This window comes from Podarcis gaigeae, assembly GCF_964106915.1.
Source record: "Podarcis gaigeae genome assembly, chromosome: 6".
NCBI lineage: Eukaryota > Metazoa > Chordata > Lepidosauria > Squamata > Lacertidae > Podarcis > Podarcis gaigeae.
In genome coordinates, this window is record NC_139682.1 from 77,468,135 (window position 1) to 77,479,794 (window position 11,660).

Genomic DNA, 11,660 nt, shown 5'->3' on the forward strand with positions numbered 1-11,660 from the left:
CAATGGAGCCAAGGTTTTCTTCCAACTCACAAGCAGCAGCTTTGCCAAATCAAAACTTATTTCTCTAGCTTCAGATAGCCCTCTTCAAATATCTCAAGGGCTGTCACACGGAAGATGGAGCAAGCTTATCTTCTCCTGCTCTGGAGGACTCGGACCAAGTTACAAGAAAGGAGATTCCAACTAAATATTTGGATGAACTTTCTGACAGTAAGTGCTGATCAACATTGGAATGGACTCCCTCAGAAAGTTGTGGTCTCTCCTTCCTTGCAGGTTTTTAAGCAGACGTTAGATGGCCATCTGTCATGGATGCTTTAGCTGAGATTCTTGCATTGCGGGGTTGGACTAGATGATCCCTGGGATCCCTTCTCAACTCTACATTTCTATGATTCTATACAGTGCCAGGAGAGGAAGCTCCTCTAGTCTGGGCACCTTGGGGAAGGAAGGAACTTTGCAAGAGTATAAGGAAAATGCCAGGATGTGAAGGGGAGAGGCAAAGGGAGATCAGAAACGGCATAAAAATGTGGCATCATTAGTATATCTGATGGGATTTGATAAGATTGAACTATTATAAACAACAAAAGGGGGGGAGCTGTGCAAGGTTTTCACTTTTACTATGCATTAGCAGCAAAGATAGAGCTCTTGATTGCTCAATGGCCCTTTATTACCACCAGCATCTTTGGCATCCTTAACACACTCGAAGGTTTAATGAAATGGCGCTGTGGGTTAAAGCCTCAGCGCCTAGGACTTGCCGATCGAAAGGTCGGCGGTTCGAATCCCTGCGGCGGGGTGCGCTCCCGCTGCTCGGTCCCAGCGCCTGCCAACCTAGCAGTTCGAAAGCACCTCCGGGTGCAAGTAGATAAATAGGGACCGCTTACCAGCGGGAAGGTAAACGGCGTTTCCGTGTGCGGCTCTGGCTCGCCAGATGCAGCTTTGTCACGCTGGCCACGTGACCCGGAAGTGTCTCCGGACAGCGCTGGCCCCTGGCCTCTTAAGTGAAATGGGCGCACAACCCCAGAGTCTGTCAAGACTGGCCCGTACGGGCAGGGGTACCTTTACCTTTACCTTTAATTCCACTAGAGCTCAACGTTCATTCGTTGAAGCCTCTAAATAGTGTGTGGTTACCCTTATGCAGCGTTTCAGTAAATCAAAACACACAAAGGTGAAATATATTTCTCTTTTCGATGCAGACCAAATCGAAACTGCATTTCCATTCCTAAACACCTATACAGAGTCCCTGACATTTCCATTACCTTTCGATGCTACACCAAGTTTGAATGATCACGTATTAAAAATCGAGTCTCTCCACTTAGAAATAAAGAAAAAGAAATCGCGTTAAATTTTCTAGTCCCAAATGGTAATTCAAGGAGAGAAGAGGGTTCTAAATAGGGCACTTGCATCAAATGTTCCACCCTGCATATGTTGCTATGTGAACTATTCAGCAGATTGGCTGTGAAGTAAATTGGTTGAGTGATGCTATCCCTGGACCTTTGCTGCTGAAGGGCCCAGGGCTCATGAAGCTAATGCTCACGAAAGTACCCCTAGTGCAATGCCTATGAGAATGAGCTATGAGCCACAGGAAAATGAAAAGAATCCTGTTCAAACAGGATGAGGGTCCATGCAGCCAAGCATTCCATCATCTGACCAGCCAGATGTTCCACTCAGTGAAATGATGGCCTTCCTTGGTCAGGAAGAAAAACATTGTTTGTTGAAGGCAGAAATGGCATTGGAAAGGATCAATATAGTATAGGGGCAGGAATGACCATGACACCCCCAGGCTCAGGTTGGGGTATCTACCTGGTTGGAATCTGCACTCTGATCACCCAGTGAGACCTTGCTTGTTTGGCTTGCACCACGGCAAGGTTCAACACTGGCCGATTCTCATGGAACTGGCTTGGAGAGGTCCAAACCCGGTGGATCTATTCTGTCAACAGGGAATGATGACCTGACCCTGACCCTAATGCCATGCCTACCCTCACCCTGCCTGCTGCCGCCAATAAAGATTTGGCGTGGTTAACGGTATCCTACCACCATTGTACAACCTGGTTATTTTGCTGCTCTCATGGGTCACCTAATGCGCCTGCCTTGGCAATATTTATGGTATTTCAGCAGGAAGTTACAGGATATGCACTGATTGGAAATGAAGCAATGTGACCAACCCAGCACTTCTGTAGACAGTATTGAAATCAAGATGAGATGTGACCTCCCTAATAGTATCATGAGCCCACATCATCACAAATGTGCAATAAAAAGAATGTCTGGAGGGGTCCAAAGACTGGTCATTTTTAAACTATGAAACCCAGAATAAGGATACGCCCATTTTTTTGTGGGGAAGGAAGGTGGGAAGCAAATAAAATGATGACACATACCTGAAGACCAATGGGACCTGGAGGACCAGGGAAGCCTCGTGGGCCTTCATCGCCTTTTTGCCCAAACATCCCTTGCTGCCCTCTTGGACCGGGTTCTCCATCACCCCCCTAGTAGATTAAAACAGGGACAACTACTGTCAGACTTTTACAGCCACTTTTTAAAAAGAAACATCCCAAGTTAATGATTACACACACACACACAACTTGTGTTCTGATCCAAAATTATGTGCATTGAAATTAATGAGATCTAATTCTACATAATGTGATTGGGACACAATTTTGCATTTGTAAGAAGAGAGCTACATTGTGCGAACACATTCATTCAACAATTACGGTGAACTTAGCTTGTGTTCTCCAAATACAATTAAAGTAAGTGGCCCAGACATAATAAAGTCACCCAATGCGATTTTGTTGTGCATTGATCAATGCAGCTACTGTGCTTAAGAGCTGGCAGATGCTGCTTAATTCTCATTTGGGAATATTTATGCTGACAGAACAATAGTTTCCAATAGGTTGGTTTGAATTTTCGATTACTTAATGATCTATACTGCTGCTGGTTTTTCACATAATTTTTTTAAACAAATGAATGAATGAATTAAGAAAACTATATGGATACTTTTTAGCTACATTAGTTTTGCAAAAAGGTCTGCCCAGACAATGGGTGAAAAGAAAACTGCAGCTCTGTAGGCTATATTTTGACTGCAGCTCTGTAGGCTATATAAATTCCATTGACTTCAGTTACATTTAAGCAGCTAACAGTGTACAAGTTTGCAACCTTTAGTCCATCCTTGCAAATAAGTCCATAAAAGTTACTAGCTTGCAAAACAGACATTTTTAAAGAGGTCATAAAATGGCGTCGAACTTCAGGTGCTTGTCACAAGAATGTCATAGGTACCACTCAGCAAAGTACATTCCATACAACAGTATTGCAACTGATGCAGTGTTCTGGGAATGGACAAAGTATTCTGGTCTGAGTGAAGGAAAGCACAAATAAATCCATGGTGTATGCCAGAGCTGTCCATAGTGCTCACAAAAGTTGTGCATTTACTGCTCAGAAATTGACTCCAAAAGGCACCTAATTGAAGACTCAAATACCCAGCTCCTAAGAATGTTGCCATAGAAGTAAGTCCCACTGAACTGAGCGTGCCTTAGTTCCAGAGAAGTGGGGCTAGGATTGCTGTTTGTTATATGTACATTCTTATTATGTAAATGGAAAACAAACAAGACAGGTCCCGGCAGTCTCTGGCTTCCAGAGCCAGTGTGGTGTAGTGGTTAAGAGCGGTAGACTCGTAATCTGGTGAACTGGGTTCGTGTCCCCGCTCCTCCACATGCAGCTGCTGGGTGACCTTGGGCTAATCACACTTCTCTGAAGTCTCCCAGCCTCACTCACTTCACAGAGTGTTTGTTGTGGGGGAGGAAGGGAAAGGAGAATATTAGCCACTTTGAGACTCCTTAGGGTACTGATAAAGTGGAATATCAAATCCAAACTCCTCCTCCTTCTTCTTGTTCTTCGTCTTCATCTTCAACTTCCTCTTTTTGTGGGCTCATTTCGCATCTCTTACCATGTGGCCCTGATGTTGGCTACAACTCCCAATTTAAATGCTGCCTCACACAGACATCTGCTGCAAATACTAGCAAATGTGGGGGTGATTTTACACCTGTATTGTTGAATAATGCAACATGGAGTGATGGTTTGAATATGTAAATGAGCCATTAAGAATGTAACAATACAGACAGAACTTCCAGATCACCAATGTCATTTCTTTTCAAGGGAGTCAGATCACACATTCAACTGGGAGCCATCAAGTTAATGAGTAATTAAGTGATGAGAAACAAAGTTACAGTTGTCTAAATGAATATTCTAAATTGTAAAACAGAAAATTTAATTAAAATTGTGTGTGTGTGTGTGTGTGTGTGTGTGTGTATAGTGGACCCTCCGGATACAAACTTAATTCATTCCGGGGGTCCTTATGTACCCCGAAAAGTCCACAACATGAGGCGCTGCTTCTGCGCACACGCACGTCGTCATAGAGCACTTCTGTGCAGGTGTGTGTGGCAAAACCCGGAAGTATAAACTTCCGGGTTTGCCTCATTCACAACCCGAAAGTTACGTTACCAGAACATAACAACCCAAGGGTCCACTGTATAATAAAAAAAGAGAAACTAAGTTATCAAGTGGACCTGTTCTTGGAAACGCCACTCCAGCTTCCATATGCATTTAATAAACACATCTTGGAATGAACGGAGCCAAAGCATTTTCCCAATGTTTTGTTCATTCCTTTTGAATTGTTGCACTCATGGAAGACTGAAGCAGCAGAGCACTGACCCAAGACTGGAGCCTGCGGTAAGCAGAGCAGTGCATAGACACGGATGCCTTGAGGATAGGATTTAAGATATTTCTCATTTTAAGCAACATAAATTATGCCTGAATCTTCGGTATAACTAATGAGAATTCGGGGGGGAAGGCACTCGTTAGTTATGCATAACAAGCAGAAACTTACAGCTATACCAGGAGCTCCGACGGGACCTTGAAGACCTGGTGGTCCAGGAGGACCCTGAAAGGAGGAGGAAAGAAGGTAAAGTTGGCATCTAAAGTCAGACGAACAGCATCTCCACAGGAGGGCATTTTGCATTATTCAGGCCTAATAAGCATTTCCACATTTCTTTGGAGAGATGGTGCTCTTACTCCAAGGTCTTTTACATTCAAGGCAGTCAAGCATTATTTGTTCATCTCCCCAAATCTTAGACTTGCTTGTCTACAATACATTTGAAACTGACATTTATCAAAGGTAATTATGCTTGCAGTATTTTCAGGATATTTAAAAGTGGATTTCTGTTCAAACATGAATATGAATCACAACCTGCCCTGGCTTTTACAGAACTAAAAATATACCAGACCTTTCTGAGGAGATTTACAGAGAGAGAGAAAAAATCAACTAAAGTTTCACTATCCCTATCGCTTCTTGTTGGAATTGTATTTCCCCAAAGAGACTGTAAGTTGCTCTTGCAATTGGACAATTCTTCCTAGATAGTCTTAAATATTAAATATGTGCAACTGCACTGCATTCCCTGAAAAAAAAAATTTCCAGGACGTATTTTAGATTAAATCTATTTATGCTGCCCCAGGAAAAGGCATTACTGACAGAGCTGATTTTCAGTTAGCCATGCTTGAACATACAAATAAAATGGAATTTAAAATTACATAAAAAAACCTGTTCTCACATGCCAAACAAGTCTAAATAATTTCTTCCTGAAGGAGTTTTCATTTTATAAACTATATATAGTTCTTGAAAATATTCCCTTGTGATTACTAGTTTTGAGTTTGATAAAATTAAATGAAGAATTGCTTTAATCAAAGCAGAGGACCTTTTTAACCACATAAGAAATCTGAAACGTTGGTTTATATGAAAAAGATTATTGAATGATATATTATTAATATAATATAATATAATATAATATAATATAATACAATGTAATGTAATGTAATGTAATGTAATGTAATGTAATGTAATAATATAGCTTTCCTGCAAGCAAACAAAAGACATCCAAGCATGGACCTAGGTGAAAGGAAACTAAGCAAAATAGCGACAGACAATTGTGGAGGAAAATATGTTAACATATCTTGGAAAAAAGAAGTTGGTCAATTACTATCATCATTTACAGGCATTATAAAGTAACATTGAACCCAATTCCTCTGGGGTTTTTTTTTTTTTGTTTCAAATGTGAATATCTCTGCAAAATGCAGGCCTCTTTCCTGCTTGCTCAGCATGTTGGTTTTTGATTCATGTTTTCATTCTTTAATTCCCCAGCAATAAAGAATTGCAGTAAGCAATATAGTGAAGGAAGTAGTCAGAAAAAGAAAGAAAGAAAAGAAAACTCACATTTTCTCCTTTGTCACCTTTGCTCCCTTTCTGACCTGGTTCTCCAATTTCACCCTGTAATAGAAGGGAAGACATTGTTAAATTGGTACTTTTAAAGAGCCTGCCTTCCCATTCGTTGTGGCGAAGTGTCTATAAATGTCACCTTATTATTCTCTTTACCTTATCGCACCATTTTACAAGTAAAGGCCTGAAGGGGGCAATTTTGCATTGATCAATCACATTTCGGTGTGACAGATTAGTGCATGTATCGACTATTACAGTTCAAAGCACAACATGGCCTCGTATTGAAACCTACTTTAATTGGATTTTGAACGAAGGAAATTATTTTGTTTTTGTTTATATTCTCCATGTCTCCTTCAATATAAAGTGACTGTAATTGCAATCAACTGAAGAGCAGCCTTGTGCTTCTGTGAATGTATCACAATTCTTATTATGAGCAGACATACCAGAGAATTACGGTTGACTCTATAAGACAGTGGTAATGTTCAGGCCATCTGGCTTAATTCAGCATACATTATGGAAAGATGTTTGCTCACTATGCCTTTGGACACCTGTTAAGATACTGTAACCTAATTTTGCAAGACACTTGCTGATACTTAGGAGTAGTTTTTTTTAATGTTTAAATACAATTGAATACCCTTTTGAATCAAAATGGTAGACAGAAACTTTCATTTGGGGTTTCTTAAATTCCCAAGCAATGATAGGTGCAAAACTGATAGTGAGATATAAGACAAGTTATCAGACAACGCAACCCATCCACTTATCCTTTCATGCAAGCCACAATTAATCTAGGAAGCATCTGATTAAACATAACTTTTCATTTCATCCAAACCCAGAGTTACCAGGTTGGGGATAAGACTGGGTCTAAATAATGAGTCTGGTTCAGAGACAAAACTGTGGTCAACGGATATTTTTTGCATTGCTTTCAGGCATGCTATGGAGGGAGAGGAAAATGGATTGTGCATGAGGGAAAGAAGGCACATTAATGAATTGGGAGAAAGGGCAAAGGGCTCATTTCTATTTTGGCATATTAAGCAAAGACTGTGGACTGGCCCAGTGAGAATGAGCTTCATAACTGAACAGGTATGCAGTGCAACAATGGGAAGTTTGCCAGCACATAAAGGAGTGGCAGGGCATATTTTTTAGGGAGAAGCAGTGGGCAGAATGGAGAATACGTAACCCTACTCCTAGCTATCACATTGCCAGACTTTCTAGATGTTTCTCCTGGACAACTGGGAATAGTAGCCAGGACAAAGGTATCTGGAATTTAAAAAAATTCCTTATGGAATGTTTCTGGGCAAGAAAAGGATAACACCCTCCCCTCTCACTCAGCACATTTCTCTTGTAAGTATGGCACCCTATTTTGCATGACAGTGCCAAACGATGAATTGAGAATAATGCGTCCTCCTAAACATTTGCTTCCATTTTGTAATTCTCATAATTTTTTCAAACTATTGGAAACTCATGAAACCCATGGAAGTGTCTTTGCCTGATTGAAGAGAGTCGCGCCCCAAGTTCCTTGTGTTGCATTATTTCTGACAGCTGCTGCTCATGGGTCAAATTTGACATTTACCGTATTTTTCACCCTATAAGGACGCACCGGCCCATAGGACGCACCTAGTTTTTTTTTGGGGGGGGGAACAAGGAAAAAAAATTATTCCCCCCCCCAGGTTTGTGCAGCCATCCCCAAGCTAGAAGAGGGAGACGGAGCGCTCCGTCTCCTCCTCTTCTGCCTTCAGGGACAGCCTCTCTACCCTCCGTGGGGCAGCGGCTTGCCCCGCTGTCCCCCGAGTTTGTGGGGCTGGCGGGGGAGAGAAGCAAGCTTGCTCCCCCCCCGCCAGCCTCCAGATCGGGTCAGGGAATAGCGGGGTGGCGGCGCTCCGCCTCCCCGCTATCCCCCAAGCTTGTGGGGCTGGCGGGGGGGGAAGAAGCAGGCTTGCTTCTCCCCCCCCCCGCCAGCCTCCAGATCGGGTCAGAGAATAGCGGGGGGAAAGTGCGTCCTATAGGGCGAAAAATACGGTAAGTAAATAAATGTTTGCCCTAGCTCCCATACGTTGATTTTCTCTAGTGGCTCATAATCACAAATAGTATTTATTCCAAGAGAGCAAAACTGTCATCACCGTTGCTTCTAACACAGCACTTCTTGTGCAATATTAGACAATACCACAGTGATTGCTCTTGCTGATGGGTCACCCCCCTTCTTATCTTGTATACATTTGGGTCCTGCATAGAAAGGTGACACACCTATTTCTCCAACTTCTATTGCATGGCCCTACTTCTTGCCCCACTGCTTATGACCTCTCCCTCTCTCTTTCTCTGCATCTCTCTATATTGGCCAACTGAAGATAACACTTCATGCTTCTGATGAAGAGGGTGCTAGTCTACAAAAGATGATGGCACAATAAATCTGTTATTCAAGTGCCTCAAGATTCTTTCTTGAGTGATCCCACATAAAGCAAGCAAACAAATAGTTCTTGGAGTTTTGAAAATGAGCCAATCACCGGACAATCATCACTGCAGTCAACAGCAACTGACCTTGTCACCATCTTCTCCAGGAGAACCAGCTGGACCGGCAGGGCCGGGAAGGCCTACAGGGCCTTGTACTCCATCACGTCCGGCTGGGCCTTGGGGACCTTTTTCACCCTGTTTTCAATGCCAAAACATTATTCAAACTATGACTGGTGAATAATTGAGAGTGCAGAATATTGAACTCACATCTCACTATTTACAAGTGTCAGACTGGTCCAGTGCATGGTTAAAGCTTGTCACAGCTAGCAACCTCTGGAGGGCCCCTAAGCAATTTATTATCTCTCAAAACCATCTCTGTAATGTCGTGGTCATCTATGGAGGTCCTTCTTTGAGAACGCCTTCTCTCCGGAGGACCTTCTCTGCCATCTGAAGTGGACAGGTAGTGACTTGAGATAAAGCGAATTTTGGGTTGTCATTCTCCACCTTTGGAATACCTTCTCAGAGATGCTCTCCCTGTACAAATTCTGATGTCACTTCAAGGCAAGATGAAGAGCTTTTTATTCCACTGGGCTTTAACTGTAAACTACAATTTTGTGGCTCTGCACAAGTGTATGCCCTACTTTTCTGATCCATACCTTTTTGAGTGGTACACCTGTGTTTTCATTCATTACTACCAGACAGCCGTATGTTAATTATATATCTTAGTCAATATTATTTTCTTTCACAAACTTTTAAAAAAAGCAATTCATGGGTAATGATTTCACAACCCAGTATTTGGGTTTTGTTTTGCTTAAAAAAAAGGTCGAGGTCCTCCTGTATCACCCCTCTTGTCTCCATTTACACCTTTTCTCTGTTTATCCCACATAACTGTTGTCTGCTTATGAGTGACACCCTGGTCTTTTGTCACTCTCACTTCCATGCCTTCAACAGTCCTGCTTCCTCTATCTACTCATCAATCCATTATCCTACTCTCCTTTGAGTGTTTTGCAAAGGCTAGAATGCAATTGATATCTGTGATTTTCATTTTGGCAACCGACACCAAGTGTTGATAGCTGCAAAACAAGCTTTCCAAAGGGTTATCTCTCTCCCTCTCCCCTTCCTTCCATCACACACCTTGTTGCACAATTAAATCTAGCAGACGGAGAGCTGTGTGAGAAACACATCTGCTCGGTACTTTGTGCATGAAGAAACTTGATGTGTAATATCTTGGTACAACAGTGAGTCCTCCCCATCCACCCAAAAGTACGAAATCAGCTGCTCATTCTCAAAGCAGAAACAATGTACAATTGATCCCAGTCACCTATGACTTTAATTCACAAACCAGGCACATCTCTCATTTACTTGCACCTGAATATCACTACACCAACCTCCACTTTCTATTTGCCATCTCTGACCTCTCTCTCTGCAAAGTAAAAACCTCTGAGCAATGCTATATAGTGATACCTGTAGCATCAGAACAATCACATTAAAGCGGGAAAAAATACTATAGAATTTATCCATTGCTTTTTGACACATGGATGCCCAAAGCAGGTAACATAAAGGCTTTGAGGATTTTCTTTACAAACAAGTGGTATATAATTTTTATGAAATAAAATACACACCTAAAATACCGTATTTTAAAAAAAGAAAATGCAAACAGCCAAACAGTAATAAAAAATAGCATCAAACAGAGGAGTGAAGAAACAAAAGAATAAATCTCAGTTGACAGGACCGCAGAAATAAAAAGCTCTTTCTTGGACCAAAATGACATCAGAATAAACAAATGGGTAGTGTGTTTTAGAGGCGGAATACCACAAAAGAAAGGTAAAAGGTAAAGGTAAAGGACCCCTAAGGAACGCAGGTGGCGCTGTGGGTTAAAGCCTCAGCGCCTAGGACTTGCCGATCGAAAGGTCGGCGGTTCGAATCCCTGCGGCGGGGTGCGCTCCCGCTGCTCGGTCCCAGCGCCTGCCAACCTAGCAGTTCCAAAGCACCTCCGGGTGCAAGTAGATAAATAGGAACCGCTTACCAGCGGGAAGGTAAACGGCGTTTCCGTGTGCGGCTCTGGCTCGCCAGATGCAGCTTTGTCACGCTGGCCACGTGACCCGGAAGTGTCTCCGGACAGCGCTGGCCCCTGGCCTCTTGAGTGAGATGGGCGCACAACCCCAGAGTCTGTCAAGACTGGCCCGTACGGGCAGGGGTACCTTTACCTTTACCTTTAAAGGACCCCTGGATGGTTAAGTCTAGTCAAAGGTGACTATGGGGTTGTGGCGCTCATCTCACTTCAGGCTGAGGGAGGTGGTGTTTGTCCACAGACAGCTTTCTGGGTCATGTGGCCAGCATGACTAAACTGCTTCTGGTGCAACAGGACACTGTGACGGAAACCAGAGTGCACGGAAACACCATTTACCTTTCCACTGCAGCAGTACCTATTTATCTACTTGCACTGGTGTGCTTTCACACTGCTAGGTTGGCAGGAGCTGGGACAGAGCAACAGGAGCTTACTCTGTCGCGGGGATTCAAACCACCAACCTTCTGATACGCAGGCCCAAGAGGCTCAGTGGTTTAGACCACAGCGCCACCTGCGTCCCTTTTTCACAAATGAAAAGGCACCCTGTCAAGTCACTGCCCACTGCATCTCTAGAGATCTGAATGGATGACCAGGACCACAGGGAAGAAGACAGTTCTTCAGGTACCCACAGCCCACATGTTGTAGGTTAGCACCAGTGTAATCAAACGTGGTTGGAAATGGACCAGTGGTGTTGTTTTGAAACTAGAAACATATGCTTTGCACTGAAATTTCTGAACCGTTTCCTAAGGAAGTCCCAGGTACAATACACTGTAGCAGTCTAGGCTGGAGGTATTTGGCAGATCCTGTCCTTACACTGCACCTGACTGGCTATGGCAGACAAAGTTGAACATGTGAGCTGCAAAGAGCAGAGTTTCAGGTCACTGATTGGCTACAGTG

General features: G+C 43.0%; 1 protein-coding gene across 4 annotated transcripts in view; it reads right to left on the reverse strand.

Moving 5' to 3' along the window:
• The window catches only part of COL11A1 (collagen type XI alpha 1 chain), a 258,210-nt gene that overhangs the window by 54,864 nt on the left and 191,686 nt on the right, over positions 1–11,660 (reverse strand). For all 4 annotated transcript variants that reach the window (XM_083743153.1, XM_083743154.1, XM_083743152.1 and 1 more), the window contains 4 exons: positions 8,783–8,890; positions 6,248–6,301; positions 4,868–4,921; positions 2,367–2,474 (listed from right to left, as the gene is read on the reverse strand). In XM_083743153.1, the coding sequence (XP_083599279.1) occupies positions 2,367–2,474; positions 4,868–4,921; positions 6,248–6,301; positions 8,783–8,890 (324 nt within the window). The remainder of the gene's footprint in view (positions 1–2,366; positions 2,475–4,867; positions 4,922–6,247; positions 6,302–8,782; positions 8,891–11,660) is intronic.